This window comes from Caenorhabditis elegans, chromosome III, assembly GCF_000002985.6.
Source record: "Caenorhabditis elegans chromosome III".
NCBI classification, from domain to species: domain Eukaryota; kingdom Metazoa; phylum Nematoda; class Chromadorea; order Rhabditida; family Rhabditidae; genus Caenorhabditis; species Caenorhabditis elegans.
In genome coordinates this window covers 2,946,206-2,969,241 of record NC_003281.10, presented here as the reverse complement: position 1 = coordinate 2,969,241, position 23,036 = coordinate 2,946,206, and the positions used below count along the sequence as shown (strand labels likewise).

The following is a 23,036-nucleotide window of genomic DNA, read 5'->3' as shown; positions in this document are numbered from 1 at the left end:
TACAGCTATGTATGCCTGCAATGACTGTAACGGGAAATATTCATTCAAAGCGTCAGTTCTCAACCATTACCGTCGGGCACATCCAGACACCTCGGATCGCAGTAAAATTACACTGTATCCTACAGCAAAGCAGGTTGGTTTAAATTATTTTTCGTTGCTTTTAACACGAACTTGCAGAAATATCGTATTTGTACTGATGAATTTAAACCTATTGAGGTTATTGGAGAAATTCCTGAAGTAAAAGAGATGAAAAATCAGCGACTGGAATGCCCCCATTTTGATTGCCACGATGAAAACCAAACTTTCAGTATGAGTCGTTCGGATCTGTGCGAACACTTTCAAAATTATCACGAAAGTCACCATGAACTAGATACAGTTGTGTTCAGAACTAAAAATGATTTTGAGGTATTTATCAGAAAGATCTAGTGAGACTTTGAAGATATTTGTGTAAAACTCTTTGGAAAATTTATCTATTACTAGGCATGGTTCTCACAGAGGCAAGAAGACACAGGATCAACTCTCACAACCCGAACATCTACTACAGATGGCAAAAGAAAAGTGACTTTAATGAATTGTATTCACGAGGGATCCCATGAGCCAAAAGTAGTGCAAGGGCTGAAGCACGTGTTTTCAGCTCGACCATTCGGTGTAATTTGTGCAAACACCGTCACGCGCAAATGCAGACATTTTTGCACGCGCTGCGGTGAAATTCCTCTGGGGGAATTAAAATATTTGTTCCCGCCTTTTTGAAAATTTTCGAGGCGTTGGTCGAGCTGAATACACGTGCTGAAGAAAGGGCATTCCAGCAAGAAAGTCACTGGTAGTGCAGTGTGCACGGCATTTTTAAAGGTATTTCTGTCTGAAAATTGATTAAAATTAAGTAATTTCAGTTGGTGCAGCTAGACCAGAAGTTTACGGTCGAGGCGTGCTTTCAGCATTACGGTCACGAAATCAAGGTGGCAGATTTGAGTTTGACCTCTAATCAGAAGATGGAAATTTCCGCTCTGGCATCTAAGGGCTTGTCTAATAATGCAATTATTGAGGAACTGAAAAAGAGTTCGGACGAATTATCAAAACTTTTCTATCTTTTGCCGCAAGATATCAGGTAGAATCGTATCAGATTATTCTTAAAATTTCAAATCGGGCAAAATTGTCATCAAAAGTAACACTTTTAAACTTAAGCTGTATGAAACTTCAGAAATCTAAGAAATTCGTTGAATTTGAACGAGGAACAGTTGGATAGGGACGATTTGGAATCAGTGAAAAAGAGAGTTATGCTGGGGGATCCCGCCGACGGGTTCCGTCATTTCACGCTTCCAGACGAAAATGGATTGAACTTCACTCTAGGTACGATAAACCATATATTACACAAAATATGAATCGAAAGTTTCAGTTGTAATCACACCACAGCACATGGAAAATTTGAAGAAGTACTCTCACAAAATGGTTTTATTGGATGACACACACAATGTGAGCCGGTACGGATTGAAACTCACGACCATTACTGTAATCGATAATTTTGATAGAGGAGATCCAGCAGGTCTACAATAAAATAAAAGTTCATTTGAGTGTTCAGTTTTTTTTTTCAGGTTTCTTGTTATCCAGCTCGACAACATCATCAGAAATCGCAATTTTTTTGGAGAAATCAAAAAATTACTGCCAGAGTTCCAACCGGCATATTTCATGACTGATGAAGCGAATTGCTTCTGGAACGGGTTTTCAGATGTTTTTGACAACACCCGCACCCACAAAGTAATTTGTAGGTGGCATGTTTTGCACATGGCCCCTGCGTTGAAAGTAAATGATTAATATGCATATTAAACTATGATGGATTTTTTAGATTCGTAAAAAGGCAGAGAAAGAGAATACGCCAACCGCAACAGTACGCTGATTGCCTAAAAGGAATCTTCACAACTGCAGTATCTGTGGATTGGTTTAGATTTTTTTAAAGAAGTGCTGAACAAAAAATGAGAGTTTTCAGCGAGACCCTGCACTTGATCCGGATACTCACCCAGAACAGCATGAGAGCCGAATTACTGATTGGAAGAGATGTATTTTGTGTAAAAATCCGGCGCATTACGATTGCACACTAATTGTAAATGATAAATGCCCATGCTCCAACAATTCTAAATTCGAGCTTTATCCGTCTAATTTTCAGATTGAATTCGATTCCGATGAATCGTCGGACTCGTAACTGAACCATTTTATTTTACAATTTCTCTATTTGTTTTTCTCCTTGTTGTACTTTGTTACTTTGTTGCCCGAAAAATTGTTCTGTTTAAACAGCTTTTGCCAAAAAAAGGAGAGCACTCACGAAACTGGGAGAAAATGCGATGAAAAAAAATTATTAGAAAGAGACGATACACTACTCTTATAATTACAGAAACTAGTGCTTAATTTTTTAACATGACGTTAAAAATGGAATTAAAATAAGTATTTCACGAGAAAATTCGAAAAAACAACAGTTTGAATTGCGCGCGCGTGAGGTGTCCAATGGAGCGCGTTTGCGCAACTTCCAAAAAGTGCTGTGTATTTAAGTTAGCTTCTCTTTTTCTCTCTCGGCTCTCTCTCTCACATGCCACCCTTTTTTCTCTGCGTCTCCCTCTCACTAGTGTCCACTCTCTGGCCGCTTTTCGGTCGATATCTGATCGTTTCCGCGTTTCTCGCGTTTTTCGATTTTTTTTTTTGCTTTTTTTTGCATTTTTATTCAATTATTCACAGTATAAGTTTTTGATAAATGTAAATAACTGTTAATAATTAATATATAAAAAATAAAAAAAATAAATAACTGTTTCGTATTTTTTCGTATTTTTCAAAACAAATTTCGTATATTTATAAAAGCCTTTTCAAAACTTTGCACACATTTTTTGAAATTTTTTCAATTAAATTTTGAAAATTTTCGCGTCAAATTTTCATTTTTTTATAATTGGTTTTTTTGTTTTGAAAATTCAATTTATTTGAGAAATATTTTTTGGCGGGAAATTTAAATTTTCCACGAAATTTTATGGCGGGAGATTCATATTTTAGAAGCAATTTTTTTGGCGGGAAGTTTAGATTTTTCACGAAATTTTATTGCGGGAGATTCAAATTTTTCGAGACATTTGGCGCCAAGCTGTCCCATTGCGGTTTGATCTACAAAAAATGCGGGAATTTTTCTCCCAGAAAAATGTGACGTCAGTACGTTCTTCACGGATAAAAATAAACCCTCATAAATTGAAATGGAAGAGTTAGGCCATATCGGGGGTAGATTTACGGTGCGTTGCGTGTCGCGTCGCGGCTCCAGTTTAGTTGTAAAACTAAATGTATTTGTCCGCGTGTAGTACACGACCTTGTCCGGCGGGCGATTGTCAATGGAGCGCGAAAAGTGCAATGAGGAAGGCCATGCAAAATCAGTCGAAAAGTCTCTTCTCCCGCATTTTTTGTAGATCAAACCAAAATGGGACATTTTGACACCCGAGAAAGAATTTTTTGCGCGAAAAATTTAGATTTATCGAAAAATTCTCAAAACATTGACCCGAATTTTCAAACCAATTTGAATCAATTTCTGTTCCCATCTCTTTTTTCCCCTTCTTAATCGCAAAATTGTCGAAATCCTCAATTTTTCCAGCAAAAAATGGCGAATTTTCAAAGAAAAGACAACCACGACGTTCAATTCGTCGAATTCTGTGCAGAAATAGCAAAAAACAGCGTCAAACCAGTTACCAGAAATAAATTATCAGTGTTTTTTAACAAAAAGCACAAGCTCACCAGTTACCCGAGTCACTTTGCGAGAACTTTCGATCGATTTTTCGTGGAAACACTTCTACAGCAACCATATTCTTTGGAGATAAAAGCCAAGACTCTTTTCCTGACAAGTGCTCCAATTTTGGACCCCGTGTTTCTCGAAGCTCTCAATCAAATTGCTCATGTCGAATTGGATGAACATTTTAGAATTGCTAGCTTTTGCTCGAAAAAAAGTGATGAAAATGGTGAACAATTCAAGTTCGAGGGAAGGCATCGAGTGGTGGAGAAGCCTGGATCGAGAACTGAAAGAAAACGGAAAAGAAGAACAGAGGGAACATCAAATGGTGTAGAGGAAGAGGAAGAAATCGATGTTGAGGGGGATGATGACGATGATATGGAGGTCACTTTTTCTTCGTGAGTAGTTGGTTTTTTGAATAGAAAATGAAATTCTGATCGTTTTTGCAATTGGAAGTTTTTTAATATCTCTAACCGTTGCAGAGATATAGAAGCTCAAAGTCGCGGGGCGCCGAGAGAGCGCCGAGGCGCAGACGACGAGAGCGCGCGTGCTGTCTGCGTCTCCACTCTCTCCGCGCCCCGCAACTTTAAACCCCCATAACTTTGTACTAATGAGAGATATCAAAAAACTTCCAACTGACAAAATATTCACAATTTTCCGCTCTACAACATTTCAATTTTAGTTTTTTAAAAAATCAAAAGCTTTCAATTTTTTTCAAATTTTTTTTTTTGTAAATTTTCTGTAAACCAAACAACTCATTTTGTAGAAAATGAAATTCTGACTATTTTTCCAATTGGAAGTTTTTTGAAATCTCTAACCGTTGCAGAGATATAGAAGCTCAAAGTTTGGGCGCCGAGAGAGCGCCGAGGCGCAGACGACGAGAGCGCGCGCGCTATCTGCGTCTCCACTCTCTCGTCACGCCGCGACTTTAAACCCCCATAACTCTGCTCTGGTTAAAGCTATCAAAAAACTTCCAACTGACAATATATTCACAATTTTCCGCTCTACAACGATCCCGTTTTCAAATTCAATATTTTCCAGCCTCGAGCCAGCTCCCGTCCAGAATTACCAGTCGGAACTGAACAAAATTGTTGCGATGCAAAACAACTCCACATCACAACCAATGGAAACTTCCGATATTTCATCTCCACAATATGACAGTTTATATCATTTCTATCGAGCAAATTCCACGCAAAACGATTTGCTAACAGCTGCCGCCGCCGAAGTTCTGAATCCACCTTCACCAAAAGAGTCGAAACTTGGAATTGTCTTCTCGAGACCCAATTATGGTGACGTCACCACAAGTCGCCACGACGTGGAATCTCCGAAAAATGTAGTGAATAATTTCGTGGTGACACCAATTGAAACGTAAGAGATTTATAAAATTGATGACGTCACAGGTAATATTTTCAGACCCTCTACCCCTGTGCAGTACCCACCACAAGCACCGTTTAGTGATGAAAATTACTATGCAAAGTTTTTGAAAGAAATGTATTGTTTCTTGTCGGATATTGACAAAAATCGATTTTCCAAACTGAAGGATTTGTCGAGACAGGCTGCAAGGCTGAATAAGGGAATGGTGAGTTTTTAGGCAGATAGCCCTTATAATTCTCTACATTTTGTTAGTTGAAAACTTTTTGATAGCTCTGATAGGAGATATGAACGTTCAAAGTTTTGGTAGCGATAGAGTGTGGAGGGAGGGGAGACGCAGGCGGCGCTCGCGCACTGCGTCTCTCCTGCCCCCACGCTCTCTCGCAGTCTCAAACTTTAAACGCGCATATCTCCGCGGGGAGAAAAGCTATCAAAAAGTTGTCAATTGACAAAATGTAAAGAATTTTAAGAGCTATATTTTATCAGTTGACAATTTTTTGATAATTAATATATTTGACGAGATATAGCCGTTTGAAAAATGGAAACATTTTCAAACGGATAATTGAAAAAAATGTGTTAAATTAAAAAAAATACTATTTTGTACATTTTCACGAATTTTTAAGACCGAATTACACTCAAAATAAGAAAACTGCGTGGCGTGTACTGCAGAAAACCTCAAATTTAGTCCCCGCCTTTTTCTCGTCCACTCACGGAGAAAAGGCAAAAATTCGGGGACCAACCAATATGAGACAGCTTGCCGCGCCCACAACGAGTTAAACATAGCGGCGCGCGGAACCCGTGAGATGTCGGCGACCTGATATTGGTTGGTCCCCGAATTTTTGCCTTTTCTCCGTGAGTGGACGAGAAAAAGGCGGGGCCTAAATATTAGGTTTTCTGCAGTACACGCCACGCAGTTTTATTATTTTGAGTGTAATTAAAGAAAAACTGGAATTTCTACATGATTTGGCACCATATATTTATCGATTTTATTGAAAAATTATTGATTTTTCAGAAAATTTATCGATTTTTCTGAAAATGTATCGATTTTTCAGAAAATTTATCGATTTTTCAGAAAATTTATCGATTTTTCGGAAAATTTATCGATTTTTCAGAAAATTTATCGATTTTTCAGAAAATTTATCGATTTTTCAGAAAATTTATCGATTTTTCTGAAAAAATTTTTAGCGCAAAAAACCAAATTTCCCAACAAAAAAAATTCCAGAAACTGCAACCATCCACAATCAAAAGTTACATGGAATTCTGTCTGGATAGCCTAATAGTCGATAAACGTGTCTCACATCCAACCGATAAATTGCTGAATTCGAAAAAGTTGCTCGAAGAGCTCCAAGAAACAATTGAGGATATGGGACCCGTCATGAAATATGCACTTCATCCGATTTTGGCTGAAATTTCACCGACTATCGGCAATTTGGATGTGGTTTCGAAGGATTCTTTGGAAAAATCATTTGAGAATATGATTGAACAATTACAGAAACGATGCGATATGAATTATTGATTTTTTGGCGGTTTTTTGTTCGAAAAATATCGATTTTCCGAAGACATTTTATCGATTTGGCTTTAAAAATGTATTATTCCCAAATATTATTCCACTGTATTGAATTTATTATTGATTTTTCAAAAACTATGGTTTGATTTTTTTTTCTTATTTTATCGATTTTCCGTGAATTATTATCTCTTTCGGAATTTTTATCGATTTTTCTGAAATTTTGTGGCTTTTTCCAAATTTTATCGATTTTCTGAAACATATATATCGATCTCCAAAGATCATCTGTTTTTTTTCTGTAAATTTATTGATTTTCCTCCCCTCCCACGTTATGTCCCCATTTATTCGCATTTATCAGCGATTTGTTTTTTTGAATAATTCACCCAATTCCATATTATTTCATCCAATAAAACATATTTCCGCCCAATTTTTCAAGAATATTTTTCATCGAATTTCGAAAAATTGTATTGATTTTTCTAAAATTTTATTGATTTTTTCGAAAATGTTATAGCGAATTTCCGAAAAATTATCGTCTTTACAGAAAAATTGTATTGATTTTTCGAGAAATTATCGATTTTTTTCGAAAGATTTTATTGATTTCAAAAACACATCGTTTTCCCGACAAATTTTTATCGATTTTCCCGAAAAATTATCGATTTTTCTGAAATTTTATTTATTTTTTTCGCAAAATTATTGATTTCCTTAAAATTTTATAGATTTTCCGAAAATGTTATAGCGAATTTCCAAAAAAAAACCGAATTTGCTAAAATGTATTGATTTTCCTAAAATATATCGATTTTTCTTAAATTTTATTGATTTTTTCAAAAAAATTAATCATTTTGAAATTCCTCTAACCCCGCCGATTCCATATTTTTTCGCCTAATAAAACTTTCCTTCCAGTTCCAGTTCCAGTTCAATTATTTCAAAAATTCGAAAAAAAAAATTCAAATCGTGTCACATTTATCTTTACCAAATCCCTATCAAATAATTAAAAAATCGATAATTGCATAAATTGTGCGGGAAATTTTTACACAATAAAAAAATCGGGGGAAAGAGATTCGTGACGTAGGAGGGGGGTATAATAATGAATACTCGCATAACCATTAAAAATATTGGGGGTCTCAAAAATCGACCAGACACAAAAAAAATCTGAAAAATAGGGGGGAAAATCGATAATTTCCAAAAAAAAAAAATAGGGGAAAACCTGAGAATATGTGGAATAATTTTTGGCCAAAAAAACAGCCAATTTGTGGGCGGGGCTAGAGGGAGAAATTTTGGAAGAAAAAAATCTGGGGAAAAGACAAAATTGCACTTGGAATTATCGGTTCATAAAGGGCGGGCGGTGGGGGGCGAAAATTGAAAAAAATCAGAATTTTTCGAGTTTTTGCAGATTATCAGAAAAATCGATAAATTTTCCGAAAAAATCGATAAATTGTCAGAAAAATCGAAAAAAATCGATAATTCACCAGAAAAATCGATAAATTTTCCGAAAAATCGATACATTTCAGAAAATCGATAAATTTTCCGAAAAATCGATAAATTTTCTGAAAAATCAATAAATTTTCTGAAAAATCGATAAATTTCGAAAAATCGATAAATTTCGAAAAATCGATAAATTTCTGAAAAATCGATAAATGTTCCGAAAAATCGAAAAAAATCGATAATTCACCAGAAAAATCGATAAATTTTCCGAAAAATCGATACATTTCAGAAAATCGATAAATTTTCCGAAAAATCGATAAATTTTCCGAAAAATCGATAATTCACCAGAAAAATCGATAAATTTTCTGAAAAATCGATAAATTTTCTGAAAAATCAATAAATTTTCTGAAAAATCGATAAATTTCGAAAAATCGATAAATTTCGAAAAATCGATAAATTTCTGAAAAATTGATGAATTTTCTGAAAAATCGATAACTCACCAGGAAAATCGATAATTTACAAGAAAAATGGATAAATTTCGAAACAATCGATTTTTCACCTAAAAAACTCAATTTTTCTCAATTTTCGACGGGAAAAATGGGAAAAAAATTCAAAAAAAAACGGGGAAAAATTAATTATCACACATCGCCAACGCGGAGAACTTGTTATTTCCCAACGGTGTCTGCCGTGCTTCACGCTTCTGCTTCTTCTTCTCCTTTTTCGCATTCTTTTTCGGTGTTGACGACGAATTTTGTGCCGAATCCCCGTTGTCGCCAGAAGCTGCAGTAGCAGATGATGATTCTGATGGTTGAGCAGAAGCAGCAGCAGCAGCAGCAGCACCAGAAGCAGAAGCCGATTGAGTTGGTGGCTCTTTTGTGATAGTGGTGGTTGTGGTGGATGAGGATGAAGGATCAGATGAAGCAGCTGATGGCTCCAGCGGCTTTTTTGTGTCATCCTGAAAAATTGATTTTTGAACAAAAAATTATTTTTTTTCTGTAAATTTCCGGGATTTTTTAAGCAAATTCCAGAGAAAATCCTATTTTTAAACTCAAAAAAAGTTTTCTGTGCATTTTTTCGTAAAATTTGGTGCGTACTCTGGTGTTTGCGTACTTCTGAGGCTACAGTAACCGGAATTTTGCAAAATTCCGGTTTACGGGCTACGGTAGGCTCAAAATTACGCAATCACTGAATTCTGTGCAATTTTCCGTAAGATTTTGGTGCTCCGGGTTACTGTATCAGGTGTTTGCGTAATTCTGAGGCTATAGTAATCGGAATTTTTTTGAAAAATTCCTGTTTTCGGGTTACTGTACCTTTGAAAGTACGCAGCCACTGATTTTTCGTCAATTTTTCTTTTTTTTTCAAAAAATTTTTCAAAAAAAAAGTGGCTACTTATTTTTGAGGCTACAGTAACCGAAAATTAAGGAAAAAAATTCGGGAAATTCGAATTTTCAAGTATAATGGTGTTTTCTATATTATTCCGTGAAATTTGATGCACCGGGTTACTGTATGCGGTGTTTGCGTATTTTTGAGGCTACAGTAACCCGAAATTTCTGAAAAACGTACTCAGAAGCTCGGAAAAGCTGTAAATTGCACAGAAACCGCATAATTTTGAGCCAAAACTGATTTTTAGCTTTAAAAAAAAAAAAAAAAGAAATTTCCCGTAAAGTTCAGCGTTTGCGTCTCTCAAAAGTTAAATTAACCAGAATTTTGTGAGAAAATCGAATTTTTCAGCTAAAAAAGAGTTAGAAGCGCGACAAAATTGATTTTTATCTCAAAAATATGAAATTTCGCGTCAGAATCGGTGTTTGCGTATTTTCGGAGCTACAGTAACCTGGGAGCTCGAGAGAGCTGCCCAGTTGGAGAAAAATTTCACAAAAACCGAAAAATGTCGAGCCAAAAACTAAATTTTAATTTTATGTTTAAAAAATAGGGAAATTCGGTGTTTGCGAATTTTCGGGGGCTACAGTAACCCGAAATTTGCAAATTTTGTGAAAAATACGAATTTTTCAGCTCAAAAAAAGTTAGGAGCTTGACAAATTAGATTTTCATCTCAAAAATATGAAATTTTGCGTAAAATTCGGTGTTTGCGTATTTTCGGGGCTACAGTAACCGGACATTTTGCAAAAAAACCAGCTGAGAGCTCGAGAAAGCTGTCCAGTGGGAGAAAAATTGCAAAGATCCCGCTTTTCAGGTCAAAACTCGAAATTTCCATAAAAAAATCAGCGTTTTTTTTTCTTCATTTTTTCACTTTTCTCGGAGCTACATTAACCCGAAATAGCCACAAAATTCAGCTGTTCAAGCCAAATTTCGTCAAAAACTCGAAATTTTTGTTAGCTTAAGCACCTTTTTGCTCTTCGCCTCAATCTCTTTGCTCTTCTCAGTAGCAGATCCAGAGGAGGATCCTTCCGGCTTCTCAGCAATACTATTCTGGTGCTGCTGCTGCTGCCGATCATCATCTCCTCCACTCTTTCGGTGTCCTCCACCACCACGCATTCCACGTGCACTTCCACGTGATGATGATGGCTTCTGACCTCCACCACCACCACCTCGTCCACCAGATTCTGATCCAGCCGACATACTTGAACGTCGTTGCTGCTGATATCTCTGGGATGATGACTGATCATATTTCCGATGATTCTTCTGATGTCCACCACCTCCACCACCTCCAGATTTCGATGAAGTCGTCGATGTATCCATTTCCTGATGATCTCCATGATCTCCACGTGGAACTTTATCAATATGTCCGATTGTGGCCGATTTTTGGAGTTGATTATGATTATGATGATGATGTTGGGAATGATGATGACCTCCACCACGACCACCTCCAGATGTATATGGTTTCATTGATGGACGGCCACCACGTCCTCCACGTGAATTATGATGAGATGTTGGATGAGGTGGATGAGGTGGCAAATGATCGATTGATGACGTCGTCGTCGTTGTCTCTGCTGAATCCGATGCTGTCGACATTTTCTGGAACTAGGCAACAAATTTAATGGCATAAAATTAATTTTTTTTTCTTGACAAAATTTCGATTTTGCCAAAAAAAAAAGTACGAAAAAATTCCAAAAATCTCGAGAGAAATTTAGCATTTGTGAAACAAAGGTAAACTTCGTGAAAAATAGTGATAAATTTGCGCGAAAAATCGATAGAATTCGTGAAAAATCACTACATTTTTGGAAAATTCGTAGATTTTGAACTTTCGGGATGTGTTTATCGACTTTTCGCTAAACTATTCGATTTTTTGACGCATTTTATCGATTTTTCACAATTTTTTTTTCACGAAAATCTACTTTTTGGCTAAATTTATCGAGTTTTTCACAGATTTTATTGATTTTCTGCTAAATTTATCGACTTTTTGTTAATTTTATCGATTTTTAACTAATTTTGTCGATTTTTCAAGAATTTTATCAATTTTTTAAAAATTTATCAATTTCCTTTAATTTTATCGATTTTTCGCGAATTTTATCGATTTTTGTTCAATTTATCGATTTTAAACTAAATTTATCTACTTTTTACATATTTTATCGCTTTTCAGGAATTTTATAGAATTTTTGCTAATTTCATCGATTTTTTACGAATTTTTCGCTCAATTTTATCGATTTTTCACAAATTTTTATCAATTTTCACGAATTTCATAGATTTTTCACACTAAAAATTATGAATTTTACTATAGATTTCTCGATTTTTAGAACGTTTCCAAAATTTTATAAATTTCTTCGGCGTTTCTCAATGGAGCGCATTTGCATACCTTAACATCATCTTTGGGGTACTGTATCGGGTCGACTGGCGGAATTTCGTCGTGTTGTTGCTGTGGTGCTTGCCTTTCAAGTTCCACAGATTCGCGCTTCTTAATTCTGCAAAAATTTTGGAAATTTTGGAAATTTTTCAGGGCCACCAAATTGGGTCCCACCACGAAAACTACAGTAATTCTAAATTCTTACAATATTTTCGTGGTGGGACCCAATTTGAAGCGTGAGAATTCAAATTTTTGGGGCAAAAAAGAGGAAAAGAGGAAAAATCAAATAATTTACCTAACCGAGCCCGGCGGTGCTCCTTGCTCAAAAGTCTGCTGGTCGGTGGATGATGCGCCATGATGATTGTACTGATGATGCTGCTGCTGATGGTATCCACCACCACCACGTCCTGATGATCCTTGATATGATCCACGATGTGATGGAGGACCATGGAATCTGCAAAATTTGATAAAAATTTGCAAAAAATTGATAAATTTACCGAAAAATCGATAAAATTCAACGAAAATTGATTAAATTTTGCATTACATAGAAAGTGAGTTTCAAGGCCAACATTTTTGAATTTTGAAGGTTTTCAGTTTCGAAATTTGCAATTTTGCATGATTTTGCAGATCAAAATTCCTAAATTTTTTGAATTTTCGAGTCAAAATTCTGGAATTTTCAAGTTTTTGGGCCAAGTTGTTAGGTCAAAATTCATAAGTTTTCAAAAGTTTAAAAGTCAAAATTCTTAAATTGTTCATGATTTTTAGGTCAAATTTTTAGAATTTTAAACTTTTTCAGGGTCAAAATTATTTAATTTTCAAGTTTTCGGGTCAAAATCTTATAAATTTTCGATATTTTGAGGTCAAAAATTTCAGATTTTCAAAGTTTAATGAGAGTTTTCAGGCCAAAATTTTTGGAATTTTGACGGTTTTCAGTGTCAAAATTCCTCAATTTTCTTGATTTTTAGTTCAAAATTCACGAATTTCCAAGGTTTTGGGTCAAATGTCCTAAATTTTCGCGATTCGGGAGATTTCGAGTGAAAATTCTTCAAAAAATGAAGTTTTTAGGTTGAAACACTCGAGTTTTCACGTTTTTGGTCAAAATTCCTCAATTTCCAAGTTTTTAGAAGCCAAAATTTTTAATTTTTTTGAAATTCCGTAGTTTTTAGGTTGAAATCCATGCGTTTTCACGTTTTTAGAGGTCAAAATCTTTAAATTTCCATATTTTTAAGTCAAAATTTGCCAATTTCTTGAAATTCCAAGTTTTCAGGTCAAAATCTTCAAATCTTCGTTATTTTCAAGCCAAAATTCATTAATTTCTCAAATTTTCGTAGCATTTAGGTCAAAAATCGTCAATTTTCACGTTTTTCCACTAAAATTTCTTCAAATTTCTCGAATTTCCGTAATTTTTCAGGTCAAAATTCCTCAATTTCAAAGTTTTTAGAGGCCAAAATTCTTAAATTGTTCAAAAATAAATTTATTGATTTTTTTTGGCAAATTTTATCGATTTTTCAAGAATTTTATCGAGATTTTATCATCAAATTTCTCCAATTTCCGTGGTTTTTAGATCAAAATCCTTCAAATTCGACGGTTTTAGAGTCAAAATATTTAAATTTCAAAGTAGGCCAAAAGTCTCCAATTTTCTTGATTTTTAGGCCAAAATTCTTAAATTTTTTGAAATTCCAAGTTTTTCAGGTCAAAATTCTTCAATTTTCACAATTTTCACTCAAATGTTTTCAAATTTTCACGTTTTTCCAGTCAAAATTCTTAAATGTTTTGAATTTCCAAGTTTTTCAGGTCAAAATTCTTCAATTTTCACGTTTTTCCAGTCAAATTTCGCCAATTTTTCACCCCCTCTCCAATCATTTACCCCCGATGGCTTGACGTCGAACTTCTGGAAGCTTGTGTCGAGTCTGACACGATATTCTCATGATCTCCAGCCACTGGATCTGCGGCTGCTGCTGCAGCGGCCGCCGCAGCAGCAGCAGCCGCTTTTTGCTCTTTTTCCTTCTCCTGACGTCGTTTTTCAAGCTCCAAAAGTCGTGTTTCTGTATCCACGGGTTTTGCGTCTCCAAATGGATTTGCTCCACCGCCTGTAGATTTCCGTTGTGGAGTCTCCTCAACTGTTCCAGTGGCAGCCAACGACATTCGTGAACTTGTACGTGAAAATGCGTCATAATTGTTGGTTGTAGAGTGTGATTCGGTGCGGGAACGAGCGGATATTGATCCAGGACCACCACCTCCGTGGTAGTTACTGTAGTGGTTGTGATTACTGTATTGTCTACCGTAATCCTTTGTGTTACTGTGATTATGATTATGTTGATAACTTCCACTTCTTTGCAATGGACCACCATTTCCGTGATGATAATCGTCACGGCCACTGCTGTTCTGACGATCATAATTCGGATTCTGGAAGAAAAATCGATTTTTTAAAGGAAAAATATACAATTTTTAAAAATTCGAGCTTTTGGTCAATTATTCATAATTTCTGGGCACTTCTGGAAATTTCTGGACAATTTTTTCTTGTCAATTTTTTTAATTTTTGGCCAATTTTAGGTCACTTTTTGATAATTTTTTTTAATTTTTTAAAACAATTTTTAAACGATTTTAGCCATTTTTTGGTCAATTTTTGGTCATTTTTGCTCACTTTTTGCCAATTTTGGAATTGTTTAAACAATTTTCAATCGATTTTTGAAAGTTTTGATCTATTTTGGTCACTTTTTGTCACCTTTTGGCGATTTTCGGACAATTTTAGATTTTTTTTTTAATTTTAAATTCTGGCACAATTTTTTCACAAATTTCGCTATTTTTGGCAATTTTTCAAATTTTTCGTTCAATTTTTGCACGGCCCGAGAAGTGGTACCTGTACGCAATTTGTCTACCGTACACCTGGACGTTTGGGCGCGTTTTTCTCAAAAACGGTTGGTCCAGTTTTTTTGTGATGCATATAAAAAATGTTCGAAATTAAATTCTAAATTTTTTGGACCAAAGCTTTTTTCGTTATCACGCGCCCAAACCTGTTCTACACTCAAATTATCAGTAGAGCGCGTTTACACTGATGTACCCTTTGCCGGGCCGTGTTTTGATTTTTTTTTTTCAATTTTCAAACAGTTTTCAGCATTTTGGGCCAATTTTCGATGTTTTTGGCAATTTTTGGTCACTTTTAGGTTTTTTGTTTTAGATTTTTCTCTATTTTTATTGTAAATTGGCAAAATTAACCATTTTTTGATTTTTTTTTCTATGAAAAATTCAACATTTTCGTATAAAGAGATCATTTTTGACCACTTTTCCGGAAAAAAAAAATTCAACATTTTCGTATTTTGGTGAATTTTGCCGATTTTCCGGAAATTTTGCGTCTAAATTTAGATTTTTTAAAGCAATTTTTCGAATTTCTGCACTATTTTCATAGTTTTTGTGCAAATTTTGACACTTTTAGACAATTTTTCTCTCAGAAATTTAGATTTTTTTCTCAATTTTCAAATAAATTTGAGCAAAATTAGAGCTTTTTCTAGTGGATTTTAAGCAAAATTTGAGCAAATTTTCGAGAAATCTTCAAATTTTTCCAGAGAAAACGTGTGAAAAACTCCAATTTTTCCCAATTTTCGATGTTCAAAATCTCTCTCATCCGTACCCTTGGAGCTCTGAAACTTCCATTATTGTTGAAGCGACAATCGTTACTGCCACGGTAGCTTCCTGCAAATTTTAGAGTTTTTTTTGTAATTTTTTTCCAAAATTTTAAGCAAACCTCCTCCACGACGATCATGAAATCCGCCGGCCGGCATTGTTCCATAATGATTCGAGCGATTTCTGCAACAAAAAAAATCGATAATTTTGGCGGGAAATTTGAAAAATAACTTGATTTATTCAATTTTTTGTAAATTAAAATTTTTTGTAGGTAAATTTCAAAAATTTCAAGAATTTTTCTTAAATTTTGAGATATTTTACCAAATTTCGACCGAAAAAAAATTCTAAAATTTCAGCCTTTTACATCAAATTTTAAAATTTTTCAACAAATTTTGCACAATTTTCGATTATTTTTCTCAGCGAGAAATTTGATTTTTTCCATTTTTTTCAAAAAAAAAACTTTCGTGGTGGGACCCATAATTTTGAAAAAAGCGCAAATTTCATGCGTTTTCTACAAAAAATTCGTACGATATAAGGGTTTTATCTCAATTTTTGAGTATTTTGACAAATCTGACCGTTTTCAGTCAAATTTTGAGCATTTTTTTTTTCAAATTCCGAGCAATTTTCTACAAATATAAGGCTTTTACCCTAAATTTGAGCATTTTTCGCAAAATTTGGCGCGATTTTGGCACATTTGACCATTTCTCGTAAATTTGGCGCGATTTGTGTTAAATTTTGAGCATTTTCTCAATTTTTAGTGTTTTTTTTTTCAAAAAATATTGCGCATTTTTTCTAAATTTAAAGATTTTTGTTGAAATTTGGCCGTTTTTAATCAAATTTTGGGCATTTTTCTACAAATTTGAGGCTTTTATCCTAATTTTTGAGTATTTTCTCAAATTTCTAGATTTTTTTCTTAAATTTCGTGCGATTTTCTACAAGAAACAAAAGGCTTTTACCCCCTGAATTTGGCGAGTTTTTGACAAATTTCGGGCATTTTTCTGAATTCCTAGCAATTTTCTTCAAATTTAAGGCTTTTATACTAATTTTTGAGTATTTTTCCACCATTTGGCGAGTTTTTTGACAAATTTGTCCATTTTCACTCAAATTTTGAGCATTTTCTTTAAATTTTCTCAATTTGTAGTGAGTTTTTGCAAAAATTTCGATCATTTTCTCAAAATTTGACGATTGTTGAAATTTGACCATTTTCACTCAAATTTTGAGCATTTTTCTACAAATTTAAGGTTTTTATACTAATTTTCGAGTATTTTTCCAAAATTTGGCGAGTTTTTTTTTGACAAATTCGACGGTTTTCAGTCAAATTTTGAGCACTTTTCGCAAACTTTGGCGCGATTTTTGACAAGTTCGACCGCATTTTTCTGAATTCGTAACGATTTTCTACAAATTTAAGGCTTTTATCCTAATTTTTGAGTATTGTTCCAAAATTTTTGACGGGCTTTTTGACAAATTTGTCCATTTTCACTCAAATTTTGAGCATTTTTCCACAAATTTAAGGCTTTTATCTTAAATTTTGAGTATTTCTCCAAAATTTGGCCAGTTTTTTGACAAATGCAACAGTTTTCAGTCAAATTTTGAGCCTTTTTCTACAAAATTATCGTTTCTCTCCCAAATTTTGAACATTTCCCTCTTCTTCTCCGTACCCCTTATCATAACGTCCATGTTTGTCACTATTCAAACTGTTTTGACTATTATAATGACTTCTTCTATAATTCTGCGATGATGATTTTCCACTAAAATGACTATCATTCGATTCATACGGCCGCCCGTATTCCTGTTGAGAGTGCCGTGACGTCACACGAGCCACACTTTCACGATTTTGACGAACAAAAACCTTCAAAACGCGTCCTTTAAACTCCACATCCTGTTTTTTGAGTGCAAGAAGGAGCCCATCGCGGGTGAAATATTCAAATTCAGCATTTCCGTCTTCTTTTCGAATATCGACACGTTTAATGTGTGATTCACCGCCAAAATAGTAGATCAACTCCTCTTCGACGTGTTGTGATGAGATATTTGTGATTTGAACACGGAATGGTGGTTCTGTTGGAATATTACGACGACCACGACGTTCGGGTGATGAATTTTCTGTTGTTTCACCACCGTCTGCTTCTTCAGTTTCTCCGTCGTCGTCATCAGTGATTTTATTGAATTGCTGCAATTTTGAAGGGTTGTTGTTTGGGCAAAAAATGGCGACGAAAAAATTGGTGGCCTAGAAATTGGAAAACTAGGCCAGTAGCGGAAAATATTCGAATTCCCAGGTTTTTCTATCAAAATCAGTGGCCTAGGGGACAGAAAAACTAGGCCATGAGCGATTTTCCATAGAAAAGTGCTCGAAAATTGGTGGCCTAGAAATTGGAAAACTAGGCCAGTAGCGAAAAAAATATTCGAATTCCCAGGTTTTTCTATCAAAATCAGTGGCCTAGGACAGAAAAACTAGGCCATGAGCGATTTTCCATAGAAAACTGCTCGAAGAAAATCGGTGGCCTAGAATTGGAAAACTAGGCCACCGTGGGTGAAAATAATCAAATTTCGGGTTTTTTGCACCGAAATATACTCAAAAACCCGAAATTTGAACGTGGTGGCCTAGGTTTTTAATTTCTAGGCCATCGGTGATTTTATTGAATTGCTGCAATTTTTAGGGAGTTTTCAGGCTTTTTTTTTGCACACAATGTTATAAAAATTGGTGGCATGGAATTGGAAAACTAGGCCACTCGGTTTGTGGCCTATTTTTTAATTTCTAGGGTACCAGGTTATAGGTTTTTCCAAGGTTTTCTAGGCCACCAATATGTGATGTACAGATTTTGGTGAAAAACGCAGGAAATTTGGACATTCAACACTTATGGCCTAGTTTTTCAATTTCTAGGCCACCACCGATTTTCACAACATTGTGCAACAGCTCGTGGCCTAACTCGTAATTCCTAGGCCATCGATCGATGTTTTGAACAAATATTAATGGAAATTTCTGAAAATTGAGCTTTTCTCGCTGCTGATGGCCTTGATTTTTAATTCTTAGGCCACCAATTTCGCGTAAAAATTACCTCATCCTCTTCCATCAATTGTGCCCATGAAACAGCTCCTCCAAATGGTTCGTCACACACCTTCAATGATATCATTGACATTTTTGAATTTTGAAAATTCGCAAATTTTTCGAAATTTTTCCGAGAAATGATTGAAATTTTAAATTTTAGAGGTTTTTTTTTCTGTGAAAAAAAGTTGGATAAAAACGTGAAAATTTTGTTTTAAAATTGCGAATTTTTACTTCTTTCAGCACATATTTCTCAGGTACTCCCCGAGGAGAAGAAGAAGTTTACAGTTTTTTTTTTCGGCTAAAATTCTGAGAATTGGACTAATTTTAGCTACTTTTTTTTGGGATTTTTAGGAAAAAAATCGATTTTTTTTTGGGATTTTTCAAGAAAAAAAACTTTTATTTTCAGATTTGAAGGGAAAAATTGATTTTAAATGAAAAAATTTGTTTTTTTTTTCGTTATTTTTTGACAAAAATCGCTTTTTTGGATATTTAGAAAAAACATTTAGTCAGAAAATCGATTTTTTATGGAATTTGTAGACAAAAAAAGAATTTTTAAAAATAAAAATATATTTTTTGGATTTTTTTCAAGAAAAACCTTTTTTCTTGAAGACAGAAAATAGGTTTTTTTAGACAGAAAATAGGTTTCTTTTTGATTTTTTTTGTTAAGGAAAAAATCGATAATTTTCAAATTTTCAGATAAATAATTCGTTTTTTTAACAACTAAAAATTAAAAAAAATCGTTTTTTTTTAGAACAAAAATCGATAATTTTCGGATTTTTAGATAAATAATTGCTCTTTATTCGGATTTTTGAGTAAAATCGATAATTTTTGGGTTTTTAGAAAAAAATTCGATTTTTTAGAAGGAGTTTTGTGGAAAAAATTTTTTTTTTTTCGGATTTTTAGATTCTTTTTTTCAATTTTTATGATTAAAAAACCGAATTTCCGGCAAAAAGTGCAATTTTGCCTCTCTCTCTCCTACCTGCAGATTCTTTGAGCCATTTGCGGAAGATTCTGCAGGTTCTTGCACAGACATTTTGAATGTGGTGAGCTGCTTTTTCGGTGATAGCCTCAGAAATTGTTCACGTGTGAGATGACGACGTTTTGATGGTGATGAAGTTGAAGTGAGATTGCACAATTTACGTGGCGATGGTGATTGGTTTTGATCGGAAATCAATCGATTTCCTGCAAAAAAAATATTTAAAAATTTGGGAAATTTGACTTGAAATTTCTCAGAAAAACAATTTTTATGGCGGTTCAAAGTTTGGAGCAGGGGTAGGCGGCAAACCGGCAAATCGGCAATTTTGCCGGAATGAAAATATACGGCAAACCGACAAATTTCCGGGATTGAAAGTTTCTGGCAAATCGGCAATTTTGCCAAAAAATGAATGTTTCCGGCAAATCGGCAAATCGCTGAAATTGAACATTTTTGGCAAATTGTCGAAATTTAGAAATTCAGGCAAACCGGAAATTTTGCCGTAATGAAAATATACGGCAAACCGACAAATTTCCGGGATTGAAAGTTTCTGGCAAATCGGCAATTTTGCCAAAAATGAAAATTTTCGGCAAACCGGAAATTTTGCCAAAAATGAAAATTTCCGGCAAATCGGCAAACTGCCGGAACTGAAAGTTTCTGGCAAACCGGTAACTTGCCGGGATGAACATTTCCGGCAAATCGGCAGATTGCCGGATTGGGAATTTCTGGCAAATTGACGGAATTGAAAAATTGCCGGAAAAACCGCGAAAATTCAATTCAGATGTGGGGATTTCAGCTAAATTTAACCAACTTTACACTGAAAATTTCCGATTTTTTCTCCAAAACTTAAAAAAAAAATGCAAACTACAAGTGAAAATCGTGTCAGGTGACCACTTTTTCCAAATTTCCGAGATAATTTCCTCCTCTTATCATCAACCTTATCAAAATGGACAGGAAACGTGGCTATGACGTCATCGGCAGAGCCATTTCTGTGCTCTTTTTCGAGCACAGAGAGTGAGGAAAACGGAGAACTTCAAAGTGACTTTCAGAGGGAAAACAACGGATCTTGGCACAGTGCCAAGTCGGGAAAAATCGGAAAAAGCCGCAGAATCAGAACACATTCGGTCAGCTGACTGACGACTGGCTTCACGCCAAGAAAATCTATTCGGAAAAAGTAGAAAACTTGATCATAATGAAAGAAATCGAAAGTTTTCTCTTCTTTTCATCCTTGAGAGATAGAGATGAAAGAGATGCAAAAGTGTGTAAAAAACTGCAAAAAAAAACATTTTAATTTGCAAAAAAAAGTGCACGTGGAAATATCGATTTTTTGAATGAATGGGGAGGGATTCTTGCGAAATATTAGGCAATCTGACTCTTTAGACTTGAAATTTTATGGAAAAATCATGGAAAATCGGAATTTTTCAACGAAATTGGGAGTTTTTTAAAAAGATTTTTCTATGATAAACAAGTAAAACTTGGGCTTTTAGCTGAAAAGAGCCCCTTTTTCGTGAAAATTTCGCGTAAAATCTCAAAAAATCGGAATTTTTACTGAAAAAGTCGGCAAAATCCGCAAATTTTGGGAGTTTTTGAGATTTTTTTCGTGAAAAATTGGTAAAGCTCAGAATTTTGGATGAAAACTGCAATTTCCGCTAGAAAAATCTCTTTTTTTTGTGAAAAATCACAGAAAATCGGAATTTTACGATATTTTTATGTGAAAAACTTGAATTTTTGCTAGAAAAATCACTTCCTGTGTGAAAATTGGCATTTTTTGTTTTAAAAAATTAAATATTTACGATTTTTCAGTCCGAGAACAGTGAAAATCTGAATTTCTCGCTGAAAAGCTTGATTTCCACAAGAAAAATCACTTTTTTGCAGAAAATTTCGAGTAAATTTGGCATTTTTTACGAAAAAATGGAAAAGTTTCGTTGATTTTGGGAATTTATGGGATTTTTCTGTGAAAAGTCAGTAAAGCGTTGAATTTTGCTGGAAAACTTCAATTTCCGGTAGAAAAATGTAAAAATTCCGCGTAAATTACAGCAAAATTCGAAAATTCTATAAAATTTTCAGCGTTTTCTCGTATATTTCGAGAAAAAACTGAAAAATTGGCTTTTTCTAGGGCAAAAAATCACTAAAAGCATGGATTTTAGCCTATTTTAGGTCTAAAAAAAACGTTTTTGTGAGTTTTTAGCAGCTTCCCCCGCCAAATTACAGTTTTTGGCGCTGAAAACCACGCAAAACGTGTCGAAAAAAACCATGTGGGTCTGCCGATGGGAAGACTTCGAGGAGAAAAAAGCGAACGGGCTGCCGCGGTCGGTAGGGTCGAGTTGGACACACGTGAAATACACTGGGAAATGCAGAGAATCAGACGACGAGAGCACACCGACGAGAGATCTTCGAAAATGCGTTGGAATAATCGGAGAGAGCAGAGAATCAGACGGTCCGAAGAGGGTGAGGTCATTTGGAGGAACAGAATGTGTTGGCAACTGGCCAAGTTATAAATTCCGCCGAAAAATCTGAGAAGAAATGTGAAAATTTAAAAAAAATTTGAATTAAAATGCGGAAATTACATATTTTTTCACCTAATTTTTGTGTTTTCAGCAGATTTTTCCAGTTTTTTTCGCGTTTTTTCTAATTTCAGCTTCTTAAAAACCTACTGATTGCTGGCCGATCGAGTTGCATTGCGATCAGTGATGGAATCGGCGGGGCTTCCATCGCTTCGCTTTTTCCGTCCACTTTTCGCTGTAAAAATGTCTGAAATTAGAAAAATAATGGAGAAAATTGAATTTTTCATGAAAAATGTGTGAAAAATGTGTGAAAAAACGCGAAAAAACGCGAAAAATCGATGGAAAATGAGTGAAAAATCGCGAAAAACCGGTGAAAATAAAGTGAAAAAAAATCCGCTAAAAATAGTACGGTAGACAAAGTCGTGGCGAGACCCGATTGAGGGATCAATGCATGCGCCTTTGGGTTACGGTATTTAAAATAGTATTTCCGTACTTTTTGAGGGAAGTTTTCAGATTTAAGTAATTGAAAATCTGATAAAACAAGTTTCAGAATTTTTTCCAAATTTTTTTTTCAAATTCCAATTAATTTCCAGGTTCTTCGCCGAGTTTACGACCCAACAATGGATATCGTGGCGAGACCTATCACAAAGAGTAGAGCACGCGCCTTTGGGATACGGTAGTGCAAAAATATAGATTTTTGGAGATTTAAGTGAAATTTTACAGAAAAAGCAGATTTTAAAATATTTTTCTCAATATAAATTTTGAAAAATCCAGGAAAAAAAGAATTACAGCCTGAAAAATCAAAAATTCCCCAATTTTACTGCTTTTTTTCTCCAATTTTCACTTTCCAAACAAATCCCGACGCCGGTAATTTCCGCATCCAATCGCCATATAACCACAATAATCGCCCCGTCAAGGAAAAAGTGTGGAATCGTGTGGAGACCCAGAAATAACTGAACTGGATATTTTTCGACGCGAGAGTCGATCAACTGAAACTGCCCCCCACTTTTCGCTGTTTTTTTTTGTAAAAATGGCGTAATACTTTGCCGGTCTGTGTGTGTGTCATCATCCAAATCCTTCCCCGCCCTCGATTTTACTTTTGTCGAAAAAATATTTTGAT

The 23,036-nt window shown here is 34.8% G+C and overlaps 2 protein-coding genes and 1 pseudogene across 5 annotated transcripts; 2 read left to right on the top strand and 1 right to left on the bottom strand.

Annotated features, from left to right (window-relative positions):
• Positions 1 to 309: 309 nt before the first annotated feature.
• On the top strand, positions 310 to 2,196 carry H05C05.3 (annotated as a pseudogene). Its single transcript has 8 exons — positions 310 to 405; positions 481 to 849; positions 891 to 1,105; positions 1,199 to 1,347; positions 1,394 to 1,540; positions 1,590 to 1,797; positions 1,841 to 1,933; positions 1,982 to 2,196. Coding segments are annotated over exons 1-8 (1,492 nt in total).
• Positions 2,197 to 3,607: 1,411 nt separating this feature from the next.
• On the top strand, positions 3,608 to 7,072 carry H05C05.2 (SPK domain-containing protein). Of its 2 annotated transcripts, NM_065243.8 has the most exons (4): positions 3,608 to 4,137; positions 4,781 to 5,107; positions 5,153 to 5,318; positions 6,333 to 7,072. In NM_065243.8, exons 1-4 carry the CDS (start codon positions 3,614 to 3,616, stop codon positions 6,624 to 6,626), a joined length of 1,311 nt encoding a protein of 436 aa, NP_497644.2. In that variant the 5' UTR covers positions 3,608 to 3,613; the 3' UTR covers positions 6,627 to 7,072. The 2 variants fall into 2 exon arrangements, with proteins under 2 accessions (NP_497644.2, NP_001379999.1); NM_001393301.1 differs by lacking the exon at positions 3,608 to 4,137 and having other exon boundaries at positions 4,779 to 5,107; positions 6,333 to 7,041.
• Positions 7,073 to 7,556: 484 nt separating this feature from the next.
• On the bottom strand, positions 7,557 to 22,124 carry H05C05.1 (RRM domain-containing protein; the record flags this gene model as incomplete). Of its 2 annotated transcripts, NM_001381794.3 has the most annotated exons (11): positions 8,668 to 8,991; positions 10,380 to 11,009; positions 11,788 to 11,893; positions 12,071 to 12,229; positions 13,643 to 14,181; positions 15,404 to 15,465; positions 15,518 to 15,579; positions 17,055 to 17,563; positions 18,450 to 18,509; positions 19,419 to 19,621; positions 22,067 to 22,124. In NM_001381794.3, 11 exons carry the CDS (start codon positions 22,122 to 22,124, stop codon positions 8,668 to 8,670), a joined length of 2,712 nt encoding a protein of 903 aa, NP_001367918.1. The 2 variants fall into 2 exon arrangements, with proteins under 2 accessions (NP_001370768.1, NP_001367918.1); NM_001384046.1 differs by lacking the exon at positions 22,067 to 22,124 and having other exon boundaries at positions 7,557 to 8,991; positions 19,419 to 19,472.
• Between the last annotated feature and the right edge of the window lie 912 nt (positions 22,125 to 23,036).